At 37.8% G+C, this 25,314-nt stretch overlaps 1 protein-coding gene across 1 annotated transcript in view; it reads left to right on the top strand.

The window, feature by feature from the left end:
- The first annotated feature begins 3,396 nt into the window (after nt 1–3,396).
- Nucleotides 3,397–25,314, top strand: part of LOC763344 (ras GTPase-activating protein 3) — a 98,183-nt gene continuing 76,265 nt past the window's right edge. Inside the window, exon 1 of the mRNA XM_030981942.1 lies at nt 3,397–3,560. Coding sequence (XP_030837802.1) covers nt 3,500–3,560 — 61 coding nt within the window. The 5' untranslated portion in view covers nt 3,397–3,499. The remainder of the gene's footprint in view (nt 3,561–25,314) is intronic.

Genomic DNA, 25,314 nt, shown 5'->3' with positions numbered 1-25,314 from the left:
TAAACTTCACCCAGGCACCCCAATCTGCATCTTTTTGCCGCTGTAATCTCCAACCACCACTTTTGTTTGTGTGTTGATGATGATGATGATGATTGTTTTTACCTTACTGCTAAGAAAGCATTATGCTTGTAAATAATCATCTAGGGGCCTAACGTCTTTAAGTCCTCTCTGAGTGACTTAATAAGGACCAAAGCCCAATACCAAAGGGAACGGGAATAATCATGATTGTGATAATGAAAATGGTAATAACCGTATATATCTATGACAATAATGATGACATGCGAGGATAATCATTATAACAATAATGATAAACAATAATAATGTCGTTAGACAGTTAAAAAATTACCGCGCCCCCGCCCCCGCCCCCGCCCCCGCCCCCGCCCCCGCCCCGCCCCTCCATCGAGGAAAAGAAGGAGGAAGACAACCATTTTTATTGGTTAAGATGGGAAAGAAAACCCGAGACAGATAGGTCCGACCTCCGCTCTTCGGGAGCAACATTGGGAATGGGGGCTAACAAAGGTTTAATTAAAATTGTCAAGTATTATAACTCTCGCATACAATTTTTTTTTCTTCTCTCATTCACTTTGCAGTTTGGCCTATTTGAGTATTGAATTTATATTGAAATAAACGACGAAATAAAAAACCGAGACAGATAGGTCCGACCTCCGCTCTTCGGGAGCAACATTGGGGATGGGGGCTATAAAGGTTTAATTAAAATTGTCAAGTATTATAACTCTCGCATATAATTTTGTTCTTCTCTCATTCACTTTGCAGTTTGGCCTATTAAGAGTATTGAATTTATATTGAAATAAACGACGAACATTATATGCATGTCTCTCCGAAGATGGAAGGGTCGTTGTCTTTTTAATTCAATCAATGATGCTATGTCAGAAAGATGTCAGAAAGATGTCAGAAAGATCTGAGTAGTTTGTCACGTATCCCTGGTACGAGCTATTGATATATAGTAGAATGTAATAACCAAGCTTCCCTATTCCATACTGCAGACTGTGGTAAGGTCAGGAATATTTATACGCATACTGAATTAAATAGGCCTAGACCCGTCTTCTATTCATTAAGTTATGTCAGGAAGCTACGCAGTGGGATATTGATACACCACTTCATGTCGGCAGTTTAAAAAAAAAAAGCAATGAAAACTCACATCTTGTTAGCTTAGGTCTACTTAAAGAAAGTTTTTCGGGGACAATCTTGACAAATCGGAATTTAAAAATAATCATCATCGTGTACACCGATTGCGTAAAAGCAGTGAATCTGCATTTTATTGACATCAGAAAGTATTGATAAATTGAAGCGAACTGGATAGTACCAGTGAGGTCTGTGAGGAAGAGTGATCTTGCGGATAAGCGATCGCCTTATAATGCTGCAGACGTATTGGGTTCGATTCTCAGCTACTCCTTAATCTTCTTTTATTCGAATTTTGTATTTTTTAGTCCATAATATTGACTTGCAAGAATTGAATATACTATAATCCCATGGTAAGGAAGGCACGCATACTTAATATTAAATAGACCATTTTTCTATTCATCATGTCAGGGAGCTACGTAGTGGGCTTTTGATATACCACTTCATGTCGGCATTTAAACAAAATGATAATAATATAAAAACTCACTATCTTATAATAACTGAAAGAAAGTCTATTTTTACGAGCAGTCTTGACAACATCAGACTATGAAAATAATCATCACGTATCCCGAAAGTTTAAAATCACTACCTACATTTTGAAAATGTTAACTCATTAATATAAGAATGTTTTAACAGCCTTCATATACTATAGTGAGGCAAAGTGGTATTGTGGGTTAGCGATTGCTTCACAATGCAAAGGTATGGCTATTAGGTTCGATTCCTATTGCTATACTCCCTTTTCCTATTTTTACCGGCTTTCTTTTTTTTTAGTCCGTACTAAAGATTGACTTGCCACAACCTTCTTTTTTTAAGGGGACAGAGAAACAAGAGATTGAGGGGAAGAGAAATAAAGAGATTTCTACCATCTCTCTTTAACAAATGATTCTGAATTAGGAATTATATTAAAACGCCCGATTACTTTCTTAAAGAAATCCACATCTTTGAATTTGAGACTTGGCGTGGCGTAAATATTTCAAAGTTGTTTTCCTCTCTTGAAAATGCTTGTCGTCCCGACAAGGAGAGGATGAAGGCCTACTTGTATTACTGATACACCAAAAGAGTTTCGCCCGTTTTTGGCCATGTCAGGAATTATTAAGGCTCCGTCTACCGGTAACCCCGGCGGTAACCCCTTTTGTAATGACCTGCCCAGCTGCCCCTGCATAGTAACACACACACACACACACACACAATATATATATATATATATATATATATATATATATATATATATATTTATTTGTTACTGCATATTATACCCCGGGATTATACCAGTACGCAGGATTTTTTTCAAGGGGGTGTTTTAAAATCAAAAGGGGGGGGGGGGGGTTCCAAAAAAACATACATAAAACATACACATAAAAAAAAACTCGAGGGGGGGGGGGGGTTAACCCCGGTGGGGTCACTCAATGTGACTTCCGGACCGCATGACCGTTACCAAAATCGCGGAAAAAGGGGTCAATTTCAAGCAATGTCCGCGGACAAGATATTCCTCGTCCTCGAAATAAAGAAAATAGGGGTGCACAGGTGTCCCCGAAATTGATAAATAGGGGTCAGGAAAAGGGAAAAGAGAAAACCGGGAAGAAAAATTCTCGGAGCCGAGTCTTGTCCTTGAAATATGGTAAAATAGGGGTAAATTTGCGAAAGTGTCCTTACAATCTTATAAATAGGGGTATTCCAAAGTACGATTTTGTCCTTGTTTTGACGTAAAAAAGGGGGTTAAATTTCACAAAATGCATTGGTGGTAACGGTCATATGTGTCACTCTTTGCAGGGGAGTGACCCCACCGGGGGGTTAACCCCAAAACCACCCCCCTGCGTACGCGCCTGAGTCTAACACGTTTCTCTCGTTTCATTTTAGTAGTACATGTCTACGCGGGTGTCTTCAAATCATGTAAAGAATGTAATCAATGTTTTGTTCAACAGGTTTGCCTTCTGATCACGAAAGCAAAGAGAGGACATGATATTGTTTTTTTAAAGTCGGAAACAAAATCATTTTTAAAGACAAATAACTTAAAGCATAGGAAACATTTTCCCCGGCATTTTCCTGTATACATGGTTTATTAAACCAAAATAAAGCACATGGTGATTCGATTGGAATTTTGGCAGTTATCCAAAAATGCATGCGTTTAGAATCGAGTCACATTTGATTTTCATAGTTTGAAACGAATCATATCGCACACGCAGACTTACACACCTGTGCGCGTGCGTAATTGACGCACGTGCATGAAACTTTTCTCGGTTTCATTTTCCACGCAGTTTTCCTATTGTTATTCGTGCGGAAGCAACACACAGGTATTTACTATTCCAGTATACCCTGGAACACTATCCTGGGAAGAAACTTTTAATCGTAGAATGTAACCATGGCCGAAGAATCAGCAGACCCCGAGGTTCGGGTATTGGAAAGTTTAAGGATTAATATTGGTGAGTTTTCAAAATGCTCGATGTGGGTGTGATTTGTGTCTAAGTGTGGAGTGGAAGTTTGTGGTGGAATGACGATGAATTGTGTACGTAAATTGCACTGTAACCTCGCCCCACACTTCCCCTTGTGTGCAAGCGAGGAGAAGGAGTCGTTCAGCAGCGTGTACACGGATAAGTACATGGCGAAGTGCAGATGCAGTTTCAGCGACTGTGCTGTGCGACTGGCGAAACTAGGGTCATTGATTGCGAATGTTGGAGAGCTGAAGTGAAAGTTGTAATTACTTTTGTTAGCTGCCTACCGTGGCACAATTTTGGGCTTGCTTCGTTTGGTAGAATCTGGATCCTCCTCGTGTCAAAGTCAAACTTGAAACTGTCATTTTTTAGTCTAGTAATGTCAATAACATTGATTGACATTGCATTGCTATTGTTGTAATGCATTGTTATCGTTATTAAATGAGCCATATTATGAGATGGTTTTCAGGTGAGGGTCATCAGGAGGAGAGTATCCTGAAAACGTTCTGATTGTCATTTAACTAATTAAAAATAGGACAAGTCATTAGTTCATGTCTGGCCTGGGCAAATGTGCACTTCACTTTAGGGGGATATTTTTTAACGAGAGCCAGTGACGTGATCTGGACATGAAACGTGTACTGTTGGTTTATGTAAAACCAAATTTTTTCAGAAATCAAGATTTCATAGCGTGCAGCTGCCCTTGCGTAGCGCATTGAGTGTGTGTACACCGTGTGCTATGAATTCTTGATTTCAGAAAATGTGGTTTTACATAGACATGCGTTTTATCCCGGTATTGCAGCGAGAATAGTCTACCCTTTCCATCCTCTGCTTGCCGTTAAATTATGTTCAATGGATTTATTTTGCCACATCAGGCATTTGTAATGTGAAGATGTCATGTACTATATACTAATCAATCTTGCATCAATAAAGATTTCATACATCAACAACTTTAGTCCAAAACATACACCGTATGCCATTCATTATTTGTAATTTTTCATCCAAAAATACTTAAGAATAGGCTTGGCCAGTTTACAAACATTCGTAAAAGTTTGTCTCTGTACTTTGTATCATGCAGTTTCTGGAATCATGCGTGTTCATTGTAACAGTAAATAACCAAAACAAACAAGAACAAATAAAAAATTAAAACACAAACAAACAATCACAAACACAAACATAAACAACAACAACAAACAAAAACAATGATTACAAACCTGTTTCATGCATTTGATGTACACCTGTACATGTATAATATATGGGGTAACAATCATGCATGACTGCCATCTGCCTTTAAGTATTAAATGGACCTGGTAAGTTGCAACTTTCTCACTATACTTTGTCAATACTTTGTCAAATTGTTATTATTGTTTTTGTTTTTTTCTTAAATCATTTTGGATTTATTAATATGCAATGTTTTTTAGGTGTGTATTCTCCAATCTTGAATAAAGAAATAATATTATAAATGTTGTTATTATTATTAAGCCAGCACAGCCTTCAGTAGCAAAGTTTGAGGAAATCAATTCTACATTTTAGCAAGCTTCCGTAATCCTAGTTCCAGGTTAAAAGTTAGGAGGAAGTGTTGTGTGATTCAGTGAAACTGGATACTGTATCAAGCGAAATTACATGGAAATATCAAAATTCATATTTGTATTGATGTAGTTATGTACACATGAATTGTTTTATTTTCATTCAAATTGGGTTGTCAATGACGTACACGTATGTGTTGTGAAGTGTACTTGAGTGATAGTTTTGAAATATGCTGGTTACATTAAACAAATACAAGCTGATATCAATGACTAGCAATTGATCATGATCAATTAAGTCTTGATTTAAATATCTTTCTTTGTTCCTTTTCTATCAAAATCCTTTTTGCTAGTCTATATTTATTTTAACAAAATCTTTAGCAATCAGTATGAAATTAGTCTTAGATTCTATGAGAATGTATTTGTCTTCATGACTCTGTTTTCATCAAATATAATCTTTAAAAAAGATTAAAAAATGAATACAGACATACTAATTTAGCTTTTTTCGTCTTGCACTCATCAGAGTAGATCGCAAGAATGAACAGAAAGCAGAAATCATACAATATCTAAAAGCAAAAGCTGGAGGAACAAGCATGTAAAAATAAATAATGGGCTGTAATGGCTGCCGGAAAGTAGATCAGCCATGTTATAAAAACGGGCTGTAGCAATCCTACATTGTAGATAGAATACCAACAAACTCTATACATTAGTGTCAGCACAAAACGGAAATTGAGCTGAATATGCCCAGCTTCCAGCATGAGTAAATGACTGCAGTGTAAAAAATTAATAAATCAAAATAAACAAAAGAGAAAGAGATCGCAAGAATGAACAGAAAGCAAAAATTTGAGAATACAAGTGAAAGTTAAAGGAACAAAGCACAGGAAATATTAATAGGTTGTAATTGGCTGCTGGAAAGTAAAAGTGATACCTGCCATTCTATGAAAACGAGCTGTAGCAAACTAGCAACGCAACAATGTACTGTACGTGAGAGTTCTAACAAACTACATGATTGCAGGGCCCTCAGGGAGAACAGTATGAATACTGATGAGGCTACCCTGGGTAAACAAGACATTATTATTATTATTATTATTAGGCTTGAGTCGGTACGGTCGATCACACCGGGACCCGACTGTTGCCGTCGGGTCCCGGTTTCGTTTTTTGAGAACCGACGCTCCGAAAAAAATAATGAAATATGTAAGAAATTGCAGTTTTGCACACCACTAAAATCAATCCAGCTTAAAACTTAAGTATTTAATTGTTACCAATCATATTCTAGCTCATCCTGAATCAATCCGAACTGCTGATACAAATAGTGGTTGCAAAGCAGTTCGCCCCATGGGGTTGTTGTTGCCAGCTAGCTGCTAGCTAGCTACTGTACTGGCCGGGTCTCTCGGCAGCAGTAATAAATCAGGTTGAAAGAAACATTAATGTTTGAATAATAAAACGGCTTTCTAAAAAGTACTTCTTTACAACATACCGATCGAATAATTTTTAAAAGACAAAATAGATATTTTTTCTTTGATTTTGAAGACCGCATGCTTCTTTTAAAAGCTGAAAATTACTTGGTAATCACAAGAAGTTTCGATACGGATAGCTGTTGCAAAGCAAGTTCAGACTAGTCTCGGAAAAATGCGCAGTGCACCTCGTTAGCAGTAATGCGTGCCAGAACGAACCCAAACAAAGACGTGATCGTAACGAGAAAAAAATCATTAAAAACTACGAGAGCACAATTGGAAAGACAACTACTCAAAATTATCGTAAGCAGAAACATAACTTGGAGGAAGAATACAATAGTTGTCCAAGAAAAGCCTCATAAATAGTGATATTTAAGGAGTTACTATAGGTACAATCATTATCGGAAGGGCCTGCTGCGATATCCGAATTACACGTGTTTAAATTGAACACGAGGCTAGAAACCAAATAAGGCCCTCTACGGTAAAAAGCAGTATAACAAAGGATTCGAGTATTTGCAGCAGCTAGGCCCCTTGCGATAAAAATGTACCCAGTTACTCCTCGATTATCACAATTTCTGTTGCATTTCTTGGGCGATTATTGAATTCTTTGTCCAAGTTATGTATCTGATTATGGTAATTTTGAGCAGTAGTTGTCTTTCCAATTGTGCTCTCGTAGTTTTTAATGATTTTTTTCTCGTTACGATCACGTCTTTGTTTGCGTTCTAGCACGCATTACAGCTTACGAGGCGCACTGCGCATTTTCCGAGACTAGTCTGAACTTGCCTTGCAACAGCTATCCGTATCGAAACTTCTTGTGATTACCAAGTAATTTCCAGCTTTTAAAAAAAAGCATGCGATGTTTAAAATAAGAGATAAATATCTATTTTGTCTTTAAAATATTATATGATCGGTATATTGTACAGTATAGAATAATTTTTTAGAAAGCCGTTTTTATTATTCTAACATTCATATTTTTTGACCAGATTTATTCAACCTGCATAAATCAAAATGGCGGCTCGAATGTTGGCCTTCTATTTCTGCCCCAGTTTTTTACTTTTAGAGGCACGATGATGGCACTAAACATCGCCAATCATGGATGAAAATAATGTCAAATGGAAGAAAATACCGATCTGAGCCGAGGTATGCATGTGTTGATTTATTTGATTGATAAAAAAGGTCCCTTTTAAGAGACATACTGATGATATGCGCTTTTTATAGAGGCAAGTGACAAATCCTACGAGCTGATTTCGGGACACCGGGTCCCGATCGGTGCAACGCCGTCGGGACCCGGTTTATGAAAATCCCGACATGACTCAGGCCTAATTATTATAACTCTTTCTGTCAGTGTCTGCACAAAACAGTCATTGAGCTGAATATATGCAGCTTCCAGCGTCTACTACATAAAATGAGTGCAGTGTTAACAATAAGTAAATCAAAATAAAGAAAAGAGAGAGAGAGAGAGAGGGGGGAATTAAGGGGTTAAGTTGGACAGCAAGAGTGCAAGAGCTGTCCGAGGATAATACGAGCAGCCGTGAGGAAGTGCCTCCGTCTCCCTGCACGTAACCCCACCTTTCGATGAAAGAGATCTTGGCGATCTGGTTGCTCTTTAGATGGGTAGATCAGCCCATCTGCTACTGCTGCCAAATGGGATTTCTGGAGATTTTCCCCTGAAGTGAAATGTCCTTGTTGCGTCGCTGGTCGACCAGCCGCCCCGGTGTGCCTGCCGGTGGAATGGATATTGTCAGGCAATATGATGCATAGGCCAACGTACAGGCCAACGTGAAGGCCAACGTACCTTTGACAGATCTTTAGGTTTGGAGGGAAATAGAGTAGGATTTGTTTTTAGAATGGGTTGGATTTGGATAGAAATTAAGAACTAGAGGAGACACACAGTCCTGTAGACATATAAGAAGAGGAAAGATAGAGTGAGTGAGAGCATGGCCCTCGCGTACACAGATAACGCGTGGCGCGTGCGCCACGCGTTCCTGATGGGCCCGACCTAGCGCCACGCGTTCTTAAAAAAAAAAAAAAAAAAAAAAAAAAAAAAAAAAATCATTTTTTTTTTGTTTTTTTTGTTTTTGTTGAAAAATCAGAAAATTCCGGAATTTCTGGTCCTAGAAATCCCCAAAAACAGAATATTCTGAATTATTCGTAAGGGTTGGCAGGTATGGTATTAAAAATTCATCAAATTACTTGTAATACTTGTAAAAAATAAATTTAAATTAAAAAAAAAAAAAAAAAAAAAATCAAATTTTTTACTTTTTTTTTTTTTTTTTTTTTGGGGGGGGGGGGGGGGGTCAAATTTTCCCTCGGGTCGCGCCACGCGTTTTTTAATTTCTTGGCGAGAGGCCTGAGTGAGAGTCCAATAGAGAGAGAGAGAGAGAGAGAGAGAGAGAGAGAATGTACAGTGTAGAGGCAAAAGATTTAGTTCTAAATAAAGATAGAGAGAATGAAAGATAGAGAGAAAGAAAGATTTAGAGAGAAGGGATAGACAATGTGAGGTATGGAGAAAGATAGGCAGAAAGATAGAGAAAGAGAGTGAGAGAAAGGCAGAGAGAGAGAGAGAGAAGGATGGAAAAGATTGAGATAAAAAGGAAGGAACAATTGCCAATCCATGATGTGCACAGAAAGGAAAGAGTCTGTGTTCACATCTTTGTTAAGTAGTGCTCTATTCATGAATTGTTACTTGAAATTGAATCCACATCCTTGTCAAGTTTTATGCAATTCTTTTATATTTCATAAAAATATCAAATATCTGGTATCGGTCTTGTCGTGTGACTCAGGTACAATGCCATTGTAAAGTAACAGGGTTGATGGCTCATACATACTATACGTGACATTATGTACGGTACTTCACTCAACAGAGCTTATGAAATCTAAAGTGCATGCACGTGGGCTCAAAAATTCATTTAATGATTAAAGGGGGTGGTCAACTATAGTACACGCACAATATACAGGTACTTGCACTTCATGAACATTCGTGTGTAGATGTAGCTTTTCTACATGCATGATAGAGTCTGGATAGTTGTGTATACATACAGTATGTACGGTGAATGAGATTACTTCTTACATTTGTGTATGTGGCCAAATGTGAAAAAAAAATGGTATAAAGTAAAAGTATTGTTGCAAATTTTTGGAAAAAGTATTTTTTAACAATTTGCAAAAGTTTCATTTCTTTATTGTTCACAGAGTTTTGAGGAATGGATTGGAGTGTTAGAAAGGGGTCAAATGAATAAAGGTACATGTACATTGTATCGTAGTCTACAGTTTGTATTGTTCAGTGTAAAGATATATTTCCTTGTGTGAAAGGGGGAGGGGGGTAACATGTCAGTGTTGTTTCTCGATGTTGGCATTGCTCTATTACGAGCAAGGTGATGGGGTTGCCTAGCAACAAATCTGGGTCAAGCTCGCTTACATCTACAACAATGTATGTCTATTCAGAGTCACAAGGGCAATAGAAAGCTCTGTGTTAAACTGCATGCAAACGTGTGTGTTAATAATGCCCTTCTGGCTCCAAACAGACAGTGTATACCTGTGCATGAACAATGTATGTACTAGTATATTACATGTAGCCTCTGCTATTGTGGTGATGCAGAATTGAGGGTGAGTGTGCTCTTGACTGCTTTCCGCAGAGGCACTTGCCGTTTTCAAAGCAGTAGGCCACAGCTACATGTACACGTATACCATTTAATACAGTACAACAACTTGAGAAGATGGCAATTTTAGTCAACCTACATGTAACACAAAGATATAGACAGGGGTATTGTATTTGGAGGGCTACATAAAGTATGTAATTCTAAGAATTTTTTATTTGGAATTTGATGAAGACTTCAAATTGATATCATGTATAATAATGTGTTTTAGGTCTGTCCTTTTAATTTGTTTATGGCTTATACATACATGTACATATAGTTGTATGGCATGTCAATTTCCATCTTAAGCTGCATGCTATTTCTGTGTTTCCTATTCTTACACATTTCCTTCCTTTTAATGAGGACATGTAAATGATTATCTCTGCCATTGTTGGCAATTAGTATTCAGGAGACTACAGTCTATTTTTAGATGGTCTCTGGTCAATCCAAAGGCCTTGGACTCAACCATTATAAAGCGTGTATGAATAATTCAACGTCAAGCATTTTTCATATAAAATGAAATACACAATACTCTGATATATTGATCACACATTGATATATTCTAAGGGTTCACCCTTCTAAACCCAGAGCATTGTACACGAATGTAAATTAATGTAAACATGCCTTCTCCTTCACAACCCAGGGGATAATTTGTTTGTGGAAACAGGGCCATGTTACGAAGCAACCCCTCAACTTGTATTACACAGTGATGATAACTTGACATTGATACCCGGGGGCACCGGAGCACCGTCGGAACGCTATACACGTATAGCAGGAAGTATTGATTGCTCTGATGTTATTATCTTCTGTCAGAACACAGTAGGGCAGAAATCTATAAAAAAAAAAAAAGGAAAGGCCTTTCAGAGTCTATTCACTCTATTGTGATTATCCCCTTTCTTCTGGAGCTGATTGTTTCCTCCTCTTAACCTGTTTATCTTCTGCTGTAGCTATTGTTAGTGGAGGATGTTTTTCTTTTCTTTTCTATCTTACTTTTCTCTAATAGCATTAAGGACTTTCCTTTCTTGGCCATCGTTTGTCAGGAAGACAGTTTTATCCGACTGTTACATGTAAGGACAATCCAAGGACAGTCCAGGTATACTGTACAGTGTTGTGAAAGGTAGCATAGTTTCTTCTGCAGAATGGTTTTTAATCTTTAGGCTTTAATATTCATCTATGTGTAGCTTATACATTACATGTATATAAAGCTATATACATGTACACTGTACACGTAGGCCTACGTGTTCCTGCTATATTTACTATAAAATAAGTTGGCTAGCATTGTAATGTAATGTACTTTCACTTGAAAAGTAGCCCCATTAAAAACAAATTAAAATGAGAGTGCAAGTTTTTCCTGGCTACTTGCAATCTCCTACATGTATGTACATGAACCTCCTCTTCCTAGAGTCCTAACAGGCGCTCAAGTGGCTCTTTTTCTTGCACCACCCGAACATTCATACTTCAAATCGTGAGCGCACTACGCACTAAATTCTGCCTTTCAGATCTGGACAACCGTCAGAAACCTCTTTGCATTGCAAGCATGGTCGAACGGAAGTGGGGTAAAAATGTAAATTGCTCTCCCCGGCCTTGCAGGTCGAAATGGATGGAGCGCTTTCAGGTTATATCTATCGCCATAGTGATAAGAAAGGCACTTAAGTATTCTGGTGAAGTTTCCTGCACGAAGCATCTCTTGGGAGAACCTTCTTGCAATTCAAAGTCATCTAGTGCTACATGTATACAGGCGTATTCATGATTGTGAATAAATGGGGGGGGGGGAATTCTGTTAAGATCTCTAACAAAAAGAAAGGTTATGGTTTAACACTTAAACGTGCCACTTTAATCTCAAATTAAAGGGGAGGGAACACCTTTTTGTTGCTAATGGTAATCCCTCTGCATGAAAGAAATCCATGCACACTGAAATACTTACATGTACATGTATGTCTGGTAACCCGACACATGCTCCGCCGACGATTGCTCCGCCGACATTTACTCCGCAAAACGCGACAATTGCTCCGCGACATTTGCTCCGCGACATTTGCTCCGACGTCAAATGCTCCGCCGACAGTTGCTCCGCCGACAGTTGCTCCGCCGTCAATTGCTCCGCCGACAGATGCTCCGCCGACAATTGCTCCGCCGACAATTGCTCCGCCGTCAATTGCTCCGCAAAACGCGACATTTGCTCCGCCGACATTTGCTCCGCCTGAAGCGACACTTGCTCCGCCGACATTTGCTCCGCCGACAATTGCTCCGCCGACAATTGCTCCGCCTGAAGCGACAATTGCTCCGCCTGAAGCGACAATTGCTCCGCCGACATTTGCTCCGCCGACAATTGCTCCGCCGACAATTGCTCCGCCTGAAGCGACAATTGCTCCGCCGACATTTGCTCCGCCGACATTTGCTCCACCGACATTTGCTCCGCCGACAATTGCTCCGCCTGAAGCGACAATTGCTCCGCCGACATTTGCTCCGACGACATTTGCTCCGCCCCAAAAGTGTCCCATAAACTACAAATGCTACTAGTACTACGACAAATGCTTCGCCGACAATATTTTCTTTACACCTATTTTTTTCGTTTCTTTTTTTCTTCTTCATTTTCTGAATGCATTTCTTGAAATAATGTAGATGAAATGAAATGAATGAATGTTGATGAAGTGGGAGGAAAAAGGAGTTACCTAAAAGTCATTTCGAATATACTGAAATAACTTTCCATCTATCACTGTACGTCCCATATAATGTATACTAAACACTCATTACATGTCGTGGGAAGTTTTAAAAAAAAAGTAGAGCAGCAAGCCACATTCCCCAATACGCGCATACCTCCTAGTTAATTTCAAGTAGCTCATCAATATGTAATACCTGAAATTACCTCGATCAATGCATCTTACTAGGTAAAGCATTATACAATGTAATAGGTCATCATGGAAGTTTAGAAAATAAGTAAGGGGGATTTACCAAGTGTTGATCTTTTTAAGAGTTTTATAAAGAAACAAAAAGATATTGAATATTTCTCAGCGAAAAAAAGGAACAAGCTTGTTTCGCATTTTAAGAAATGGCGATTTGACTTATGATACTCATGTTGATTTAACTTTTATTCCTGTGCCCCCTCACTCCCCTTTATGCACTGGAGTTCAAACTATGATTTATATGTGTACAGTGTATTTTTTTTTTACTATAATGTTTTTGTTTTATAACTTTCTTGTCCTTTCATTATTGTTAGTTGTTCTTATACATATTGGTTTTTTTTGTTTGTCTAATTATTACCAATGACTTGTAAATATGTCATTTTTATATGATTGAAAATTTAATAAACACACAAATATAAAAAAAAAAAGTTTAGAAAATAAGGGCACTTATATACGTAAGGAAGAGAACCCATTCAGACGGGAAAATGAGATGGCAGCCTTTCTGCTTATTCACATTTATACAAATCATTTTGTTGCAGTTTGATGTTAGTTCTTCATGATAAGCCAATTGCTCTTCTTCCGGTGGCTTCGTGAGTCCCTTAAATTATTTAGTGAAAACAAAGTACTCGAATGAAACGGAGTGTTTTGCACACTAACATATATATATTAAAGCTACATACACTTAACTAAAGGAAAGAAACCTTTAGAAAATGGACTGGATATTATTGAAAATATTATTCTAAACAAAGAATGTACTACATGATTGTATTACTTTACGTTTCAATTTCACGAGAGAAATAGAACTCGAGAGGGGGAGCAGAGAAGAAGTGATGGAAATGAAAGAAGACTAATAGCATGAGAGGAAAGAAAAGAGCAAAGAAGACAAGAAAACGGTGTAAACAGGAAAAGGAGGAGCATGGGAGAGAGAGAAAGAGAGAGAGAGAGAGAGATAGCCTTGAGCTTTGGATCAGCTAATGAGTAATACATGAAACAGATTTTGAGCGGAGTAATTATCTTTCGCCAAGAACTTGCGTAAGGAGCTATAATTTTATTTTTTATTTTTTTAAATCAAACATTATGGGGAATAGCAAAAAACGGTTGTCTTTTTTGCTCTTTTCTTTCCTCTCATGTTATTAGTCTTCTTTCATTGAGGTAATTTCAGGTCTTACATATTGATGAGCTGTTTGAAATTAACTAGGAGGTATGCGCGTATTGGGGAATGTGGCTTGCTGCTCTACTTTAAAAAAAAAAACTTCCCATGACATGTAATGAGTGTTTAGTGTACATTATGTGGGACGTACAGTGATAGATGGAAAGTTATTTCAGTATATTCGAAATGAATTTTAGGCAACTGCTTTTTCCTCCCACATTATCAACATTCATTCATTTCATTTCATTTACATAATGTCATGAAATGCATTCAAAAAATGAAGGAAAAAAAAGAAACAAACAAAAACAACCCGTGAAAAAAAAATATTGTCGGCGAAGCATTTGTCGTAGTACTAGTAGCATTTGTATTTAATGGGACACTTTTTGGGCGGAGCAAATGTCGTCGGAGCAAATGTCACCGGAGCAAGTGTCGCTTCATGCGGAGCAAATGTCGTCGGAGCAATTGTCGGCGGAGCAAATGTCGCCGGAGCAAATGTCGCTTCAGGCGGAGCAATTGTCGGCGGAGCAATTGTCGATGGAGCAATTGTCGGCGGAGCAATTGTCGGCGGAGCAAATGTCGTCGGAGCAATTGTCGGCGGAGCATATGTCACCGGAGCAATTGTCGCTTCAGGCGGAGCAATTGACGGCGGAGCAAATGTCGGCGGAGCAAATGTCGGCGGAGCAAATGTCGGCGGAGCAAGTGTCGCTTCAGGCGGAGCAAATGTCGGCGGAGCAATTGTCGCGTTTTGCGGAGCAATTGACGGCGGAGCAATTGTCGGCGGAGCAATTGTCGGAGGAGCAATTGTCGGCGGAGCATCTGTCGGCGGAGCAATTGTCGGCGGAGCAACTGTCGGCGGAGCAACTGTCGGCGGAGCACCTGTCGGCGGAGCATTTGACGTCGGAGCAAATGTCGCGGAGCAAATGTCGCGGAGCAATTGTCGCGGAGCAATTGTCGCGTTTTGCGGAGTAAATGTCGGCGGAGCAATCGTCGGCGGAGCATGTGTCATGGAACCGTATGTCTACCACTGCAAATAATAGGGACTTTTAGATTGAGTGGACGAGAACGCGTGAACATCCACTCATCATGCGTGCCTATGGCATGCAGTTTTAACATTTATTCCAATTTCCTGAAATCAAGAATTACCATTGCTTTACAGCAGAAAATCATTTTTTCAAATCAAGTATTAGCATTACTTTACAACAGAAAAAAATTTCTTGATATCAAGAATTGAATTATTGATATCAAGAAATAGGAATAAATGTTAAGACGGCTTGCCATGGACACCCATGATAAGTGGATGGTCACACTGTTCTCGTCCTCTCAATCTAAAAGTCCCTATTAACTTGAAATTTACTTGCCCCCAAGGCCCCAATACATGTACATGTACATTCTCATTGACGGCTTGTAAACCCTAAGTGCCTCGGATTTGTACATGAACATGTACAGTTGCACATGCAGGTACAAAAATAGTTTGAATCTGCATACGCACGAGACCGCTTGAATGTATTTTCAGCAGTGTGGCACTTGCCATTGATTTGGATGCTTCCTCAAGCAGAAACTGTCTGAGGTTTTATTTGCCGAGCAAACATACCGAGGGAAGAACAAATACAAAGTTGAGATGTTATGTGATCGACAGGTTTTGAATGAACTTGAATTTGACCTTTTGAATTATCCGGATCGTCCGCCGGTTTGGTTTGAAAGATTGTTCTCTAAATTTTGAGGTTATTCAAGTCTATCTCCTGTGTTTAGCCAAGTACGCATACTACATGTTTTCTGGCTAACTGCTTAAAGATAAATAAAATATGGAGTTGTGACAGTAAGGGTTCAGTACCCAATTCAGGCTTAATAATTGTTGTAATGTAGTGTACACTTGTACAACCATTTGGCTTGAGTTTCTGAGATTATTGAAGTCTATATTCTGTGTTTAACCAAGTATACATTTATGCAGTTCCATGTACTACATTTACAGCTAACTGCATAGAAATGTAGCAAGTGAATGTTGAGTTGGGGTTCTGTTGTTCATTTCAGACTTGTAAATTGCCAGGTGCTGTACATGAACATTGTATGTATTCTGACAAATCGTCCTTGTTTTCACGAAGTGACGGTAGTGAGGAAAATCGTAACGCAAAGTGAATGCAATTTTTGTTCACTACCGTCACTTCGTGAAAACAGCGACGAAATTTCTGACAATTTTTACATGTACAACTGTACATGTTAGTGCCATGCTGTATATTCTATTCAAAGGTTCCTTTAAACTACAGTCATAAAGATATTCCACTGATTTAAAACATTAATTTCTGTCATTCAGTTTGAGAATTTGCTCTGCTGTCGTGACTGTAAAATGCTGCAGCAAAATGAAATCATTTTATTTTTTAAATGCATGGAAAGTTGGTCAGAAAAATAGCAACATCCAACAAAGGTCAGTACTTGTACTTTTTTTTTACAGATGGTAAATAAATGAATAAGGTATAGGTTTTGATGCGCACTATAAATATGTCAAATTCATACTACAGCAGCAGATTTTGATATGTTTAGGGGGCTTACTGCGTCAAGTTGGGAGGCTTTTTAATTAATTTGAATGATTAGCAACAGTAACATCTAACCTTTAATTAAAAAATAAAAGATATTGATACCCAGGGCTCTATATCGATGTGTCAGAGCAATGATCAAATGAAATCGTAGTCCCTGTAGATTGTGACAATAAATTGATTTTCACCATACAGACGGGCTTTAAACCACCTGCATTTTAAGCACAAACATGAAATAAAGTGTGATGAGAAAAACCTGGAGACCCATTCATAAATCAGTATACGCTGTTCTTATATTATCAGTGATGATGGAAGCTGGAGAGAATGGGAGGGGGAGGGGGGGGGGGAGGTGGCAGCTTATTTTGGTACTGTGCATCCAGCCATCCACCCCTTTTGTAAAGAATGTATTCTGTACAAATATCATTTTTATAATTGCCCCTTGATCAAAGTGTGTTTCCCTTATGTTTGTAAAACATAAGTAACTTGCCTTTAGTTTAGAAAGAATAGTTGTAGCTACAGTGTACATGTGTAAAGTAAATAAAGCTTGTGGTTTTGGATTGCATCTCTAATAAAAACACAATTGTATCTTTCCGCTGCTTTGTTTGGGGTTTGAAATTTGTAGGAATATGGAGGGTTCGAATTTCCATCTGTTTATTGGAAGACAGGAAGTGGCATTGATCAAATAGAAGTTGTAATTGACTAATTGCTCTTGTCCGAATGGATCTGCTTTCAGTTGCATCGCTTTCAGGTGAGAGAGAGAGGGGTGCTTTTACACGCAATCCTCCTCGCACTTATTATCCTCTTGAGCTTGGTGAATAGTAAAAGAAAGAGGGAGATGGAGAGAGGAAAGAGAGAGAGAAGAAGGGAGAGAAGATCGAGGAATGGATATGGGATGGGGAGGGAACGGAAGAGAGCTGGGAAAGAGAAAGAAGAGATAGAGGTCCAGAGGAGGAAGAAAGTCCAGAGACAGAGAGAGACAGAGATGTACATGTATGCTATTTGAGAGAGAGAGAGAGAGAGAGAGAGCGAGAGAAAGAGATGTATGCTATTTGAGCGAGGGAGAAAGAGAGGGGTGGGAGGGAGGGGGATGAGATGGTTGAAATCTTTTAAATTTGTGCTATTTTTGTTTACCATATCATTTGTCCCTCTTTCATCATGTGTGTCATGACGAGACTCTTTCCTGTGGCGCTACCCAGGGCCAATCGGGTTTTAATACGACTACGGACGACACGACCGCAGCATTCACGTGCGTGCAACATACGCGAAACCGAAGCGTGGGGAGATTTTCGTTCTGTTTCGCGAACGCTAGCATGCTGACCCAGTTAATTAAGTCCATTTGTTTACGTGCAGTTGTCCAGTTGAAGACGTTGATGGCATTAACCAGTATTTGCCATGATACACTCCCTTTAATAGTTGCCTATATTTTGAAACTAGTTTAATGAACCATTGTACATGGGTGCATATTTAGTCTTTCAGCCAAGTCGAAGCTTACCACAAATAGATTTGTAAGCCCCACTTTACCTAAGCATCATAATTTAACAAACGGAAAGTGATAATCAACTGATTATCTGATACTTTTCACAAGATCTCAGGAAGGAGATTTTTCGCCTGCAAACAATTGTTCAATCTGAAAATTTCCCCACAGAATTCGCCCCGCAGTTACTCACATTGGCAGTGCTATCTGTCTAGGTATTCCAATCAATAAGCACATTTAACTTGCTGCCTGTTCAACTCTATTGGGAGCCCAGGAAGTAATAATCCAGTGAAATTTTGCTGGATACCCTGGAATAATTCTTTGTAGGCCTTTTTGTTATGCCAAAACGTAAACAAAATTACAGTTTGAAACCCGAAAGGTGTGGATATGCTGGATATTTGGTCTGAACTTAGTGGAACTCTGGATAGGGGTGTATGAGAAATTGTGATTTACGATTAATTATTGTAACAATAGGCCCATTATTGTACACAGCTCCAAAACCTTTGGAAAAACCATGGGTGTTTTTTTACTGCCATTTTTACTAATCGAAACACCCATAAAAAGAGGTTTGTGTTGCTCATTCTGGATTTTGTGTGTGTGAGTAGTGAGTGTAAAGATTATATCCTCTCTGAATTGTATTTATCAATTTCTGTGACACTTTTAAATTTTTGATCATTAATGTCCTGAGAAGTTTTGAACTTTTTTCTATCAAGACTAAATCATGTTCTCTCAAGTCTAAAACAGAAATGTTTTCCAACTTATACATGTAGGCAACAGTGTAAATTAATACAATTGCAACTACTGTATTTTCGTAAAAATCAACTTCAGTGTTTTCAGAGCTCTATTGAATATCTGTTAAACATCATGTTTCAGATTAGATAACAAGTCATTGTCATGTTTAGCACATTTCAAAACTTGATGAAATATTAAGGCTATTTAAATTGCTTGAAGTTGATATTTCAGGAGTCTTTGCGATTTTGTTTTTTCTGACTTTTGTACGTCATACAATACTTGTGATTTTCATACAAAATACAGCGGTGCCAAAGGCAAACAAAGAATACAAGAAAAAAATGAATGAAGATGACAACTTTGAATATATCCAACGTGTTGATGCCGACGTATGGAGTCACACGTAGCCAGCGGTTAAACAGCTGCCTCGCACACCTTCTATTCACATCCCCTGTAAAGTCAATATCGGCTCTGAAATGCATGTTCAGGCTTTCAAAGAAACGTCATGCATGAATCGTTGTATAAGGACTCATCATAACATTAGTGCGATTCAATAATACTTCATGATTCAATGACAATATTTTAATGATTGATTCTTTGATTTATTGGCCAAGCTTGACTAGCTTTTGCCATCCGTTGGATCCATTTTTCAAATGTACTTGTATACTGTACATGTACGTACATGTAGTTATTGTGCAGACTAGCAGAAATTCAAAGAAAAGTCATGCATGAAATGCCGTATAAGGAATCACCATAACATTAATAGTGCAATTCATAAATACTTCATGATTCAATGACAATATTTCAATGGTTGATTTATCGGCAAACCTTGACTAGTTTTTGTCATTCGTTGGCTCCATTTTTCAAATTACTTGTATAGTAATATTCAGACTTTCAAACAAAAGTCAAGAATGTATGAAAGGTCGTAGAAGGAATCATCATAACATAAGTGCAATTCAAAAATACTTCATGATTCAATGACAATATTTTAATGATTGATTTATTGCTTTATCGGCAAACCCTGTCTAGCTTTTGCCATTTGTTGGCTCCATTCTTCAAATTTACTCGTATATGTCCGGACTTTCAAAGAAAAGTCATGCATGAAAGGTCTTATAATAACATTATTGCAATTCAAAAATTCCTCATGATTCAATGACATTTTAATGATTGATTTATTGGCAAACCTTGAGTAGCTTTTGCCGTTCGTTGGCTACATCTTTCAAATTTACTTGTATCATTATTGATTATTGTCATCTTGAAATACTTTTTAATTTTGTAATGAGTGAATGAACGAATATACGGTAGCAATAGGGGCATACAGATCAGGTAACAACATCATTAAAAAAAACGTATAATGAAATGCTTTTGAGTGGAAGAGGTCAGTTCTCAGTTGACTTGATTGCTGTCCGATCATCATTGTGCTCTTACGATGAGCCTCACCCAGTTATATACAGTATGCGATTTTGTACGAGTTTTTGTTTGATATGATGCTAAAACATGTGTTTTAATTTAAGACATTTTCTGTTCATGAACACTTGAACAGTATATAACGTTTCTTTATTTATAATGTGCCGATTAGCATAAAAGGTAAACGCTTGATGTATACATTGTGTGTAGCTTTACGATTCTTGCCAATGAATTTTGTAGTCTGAACGAGGCACAAGCTATCATATCTTTACGTAGTGACATCCAAAACTTCCTCCTGGTTCATTGACTCGGAGCTCTGCAGCCGACCAGATTCTATTATCTTCCCAGAACTTGAAGCCAATTTTGGAAACTTGAGTTGAGATGGAGCTTCATTTCAAGAAATAACTTTAAAAATTCACATCTTCTTGAAAACAAACTTGACCAAAATAATTTTCTAGAAATTATCTTCAGTATGAACCTTGCCCCTGACCGTATTAAAGCTTTGGATGTCATCCAGTAGATTATGCCAACGTGCAAACACCATTATCACCAGCGATATCTATCTGGAAAGTGTCAATAGCCTACTCCGGAAGCCGACCATGTTTCTGGCGGTCGAACGATTCACCTGACGGTATTGATTCCCATAATGTAGTTTCTATCCATTAGTGCGGGGCTGTCCGGCATGCCTTCACGATGCTATGATTGCGTTAGGGCGGCACGGCAAACATCCCCCCCATGCAAGACAGTGCACACATATCATGAGCAGATTATAAAACGTCGGGCCGTGTGATAGATAACGATAATTATTGGATTTGTCAATGGTAATTCCATGCACAGTACATTTGTGCACATACAATGTATAATTTTGGGGCTTGTTCGCACTTGGGTCTGGGTGGCGCAGGAAATGCGAACGCAAGACGCCTTAAATATACATATCATGAGCAGATTATAAAACGTTGGGCCGTGTGATAGATAATGATAATTATTGGATTTGTCAATGGTAATTCCATGCACAGTACATTTGTGCACATACAATGTATAATTTTCGGGCTTGTTCACACTCGGTTCAGGGTGACGCCGGAAATGCGAACACAAGACGCCTTTAATATACATATCATGAGCAGATTATAAAACGTCGGGCCGTGTGAAAGATAATGATAATTATTGGATTTGTCAATGGTAATTCCATGCACAGTACATTTGTGCACATACAATGTATAATTTTCGGGCTTGTTCACACTCGGGTCAGGGTGGCGCTGAAAATGCGAACACAAGACGCCTTTAATATACATATCATGAGCAGATTATAAAATGTATGTCCGTAGGTTTCACAGAGATAATAATTGGATAATTGGGATTTGTCAATGATAATTACTATATGTACAGTGTACATTGACATGTACATGTACACGTATGCACAAATAATGTTCAGACTTGTTCATACTCTCGTTTGTTTTTTAGATACATTTTCTTGATTACATTCCATTTTTCCAAGCACTACAGAGGCTCACATTAAGTTGCAAAATTGGACTATGGAAATGCCTGTTACTTTATTTATTGTATAGACTTTCTTGTATGCACATATTAAGTTTTCATGTGATTTAAAAAAAGTTGTATCTAAAAACACGAAACAAAAAGGAGGGTGTGGCTGATGAAAGATGTGAAAGGACTCAAAAATAGAAAAGATTTTTAACTCAACATTGCAATGTAAATAATTTGTGTCTTGGTCATAGTCTTATTCTGGTTGCTGTGGTGTGTATATTATATGTAAATTCATTTTAAATCCTGAAGTGGTAAACTTTAAATACCGGTACAAGGCCTTTTAACTATTCATAGACTGCATTGTAGCCTAACATTTGTAGGATTTCATGTCATAGATGTAACGTGACTACTTGTACTTTGATTTATTATAAAAGTACAATGTTCTTATGTAGCAGTTGCCTAAATGTTAATGCTATTTTTAGTAAGGCTCTATCAAATTCTGCCTAGTTATAATAGCAATGATTGGGGAAAAATGCAAATTGAGAATGTGGTCGCTACACTCAAGCCAGTTAACATGTTTGTCACATACACTGTATGCACTTTTAGTACTAGCAGTTCCTCAAGTATATCTATAGCCTATTCAAGCATTATAGTATATTTATAGCCTATTAAAGCATTATAGTAGTTCAATGCGTTTCCACTAAAGGCAGTGAATAGAACACAGAATTGAACGTCATATTCGCATACGTACCTTCACAAAGCATTGTTTTTTTGTGTTCTTACTTGCACAACTGGTATTAATGAAGGAAGCACACAACTTTATTCTGGTTTTAATTAATCATGGAGGGGAAGAAAGGTGTCCACGTGAACGCACAATCAAAGGTTATTAATGGGATGAAATTAAGAGTGGCATTCAAAGGGAAATTAATGGATGAGTGTGGCGGTATGTGGAGATCAAGAAGAATATGTTGTGGATTAATCATTTGATAAGGCTTATCAGGCATTGTGCATACTGTGCATACATACATGTGCATGGAGTTAAAGGGAGTGTTCATACAGTATGCTTGTGCATTATGTTAAAGATGAAGTTGAGTTCTGGTCATGCGATTGCATTGTGAAAGAAACGGTGTGGAACCGACCAGAAAAGGTTGATCATCTAGCATATAAGAATTTGTGTGTATTGCAAGGTTCTGGAATCATCAAAATGATGAGAAATGTGGCCAAGTCTTGGTAAAGTTGCAAACACTTGCACAGAAAGATGTGGGACTACACGAACACGTGGCGTAAAAAGCCGCCCCCCCCCCCCCCCCCGATTTTTACGATGTTACATGCATATTTAGAATATGAAGGCATTTGAAGAGCCATGCTTTTCAGGGAACATGTCTTAACTGATGTTCTTCCACACTTGCATAATAAGAATGAGTAATGCTCACAAATTATTTTTCACCTCTTCCCAGAACTCAACCTTCTCTTTAAATATATTAAAGCCCACCATACACTACACAATCGTCTTGTGATCTAATTTTTCAAAGAAATAGCAATTGTGTTAGATAGGAAATATTTAAAAAAAATCATCTTCCTGATTTAGCTCCTAAATAATACTAAAAAACAGAATTTTATTGAATTCTTCTTGTTAGAATAAAAGCCAAATCAGCTTCAAATCGTAGGCTAACGCACTACTGCTATTGAAACACTGTATGACCTCAATATGATTTTGAGCTGATTTGGCTTTTCCTTATACATGTATCTAAGGAAGCATGGAATCCCTTGAAATTGAGATTTTCTTAATCATATGACTATTCGCATTCTTGGTCATTCAGATTTTTACCTATTTTTTTGTTGCAAATTCTTCAAAAATCAAATTGAAGTAGGTTCATATAGTTTGCAGTGGGCTTTAGAGGTCACTCAGAGATGTATTGGTTCAATATTAAAGGAGAACTTTAAAGTGTACGTTTATTAAACAGAAAAAGAAATGAAGACACTTCAAAATGTAGGCCCAAAAATTACTCAGAGAAAAATTAGAGATTGCTTGCCTTTAAAATAAAGAGAGCCTCATCAGTAATAAAAAAAAACTCATCCTACATGTATTTAACACCTCCACGTCAAATTTACAACATGTATCTGGACCACAATTATACAGTACATCCTTTAATACGTCTTTCGTACGTCTTTCAAGCACTGACTTTTAAATGTACATGTGGAGTGTAAATTGAGAATACATGTAAGTGGAAATTCTCTGCTCTGTGCAGATATTTATCATAGCCATAAAGCAGTCCTGTTGCCCTTTTGCCCCTGTGTACATGCAATTCAACCCGGACGTACATGTACCCTTTGTATTCCGACACTTCACTACAAAAGGTAGTTAGGAAAATGAGTATAGGAAATGGTACTTTAATAGTAGAAAAGGAAAGCAGAAAGAGGACAAATATGGAGCAGAAAAGGCAACATTATATATTTTGGATTTTTGCCAGCTTTAGGGTTTAAAAATGTAGGTCATGCATGTGCACATAGATTCCATGGTCAAAGTTTGTTTGCTAAAAATTACTACAGATTCTGTGTAAATTTGGAGACCTACTCTTCACACATTAGGCCCATTTACACAGCCAAAAAGAAATTTTGAAAACCATCTGTTTTTTTAGAAAAGTCATTTACACTCCAGAAATCCATAAGAAATCTTTGTTATTTGATTATTCTGTTTTTGGGAGGTGAGTTGTGGGCATGCGCCACTTTTCGCTGCTCTGCATGCGTTAGCACCATAGTGACAAGAGGTAAATTGAAAATGAAATATAAAAAGCCGGAATGATTCACTGGTGTTTTGATAGCGAGCATTTACACTACAATTCCAGAGAAGTTTCTGCCAGCATTTAAAAAAAAAACACTCCAGAGGTGGCTGTTTCGATTTGGGTTGTGTTTATTGTAAGTTTATCAACAACACACCGGTTGTGAGAAATACCAATGGTTTTAGCTTGCAGTATAAATGCAGCTTAATACATGTACATATGTAGGTTTCTATCATTGAACAAAAAAAATGAATCATGATTTTTGTATGTTATGAAAACATTAAAAACACTCAACAACAATTGATTGTAAAAGGCAAAGTTTACTGCTACAAACTCTTACATTGATAATTCATGTTCCCATCGAAATATCTGAAATTATAGTAACCAAAATGTCATATTCCAAGTTTATCAATTATCAAGCTCAGAAATTTAAGGTCAAGTTGGAAGCCAGTGGAAATCTACAGTGCTATCGTAATCAGACAAGATATTGTCTTTCATTGTTTGCATGCAATTATACAAAAACACAGATGTTCAGTATCGCAAAATATGGCTGAGAAAACGTTAAAGGGATCTGGTAACTTTGTCTTAGATTCTTTTAAAAAATCCTTGATTTAATAGCTCATGCTGCAATGATAATTATAAACCTTTAGGTCAGTCAGGAACCCCTGTGACTTTTATCAAGATATTTA

This window comes from Strongylocentrotus purpuratus, unplaced genomic scaffold, assembly GCF_000002235.5.
Source record: "Strongylocentrotus purpuratus isolate Spur 01 unplaced genomic scaffold, Spur_5.0 spur5_scaffold_12, whole genome shotgun sequence".
Taxonomy (NCBI): Eukaryota; Metazoa; Echinodermata; class Echinoidea; order Camarodonta; family Strongylocentrotidae; genus Strongylocentrotus; species Strongylocentrotus purpuratus.
Note: the sequence above shows the minus strand (reverse complement) of the source record. Positions and strands in the feature narration are given on the sequence as shown.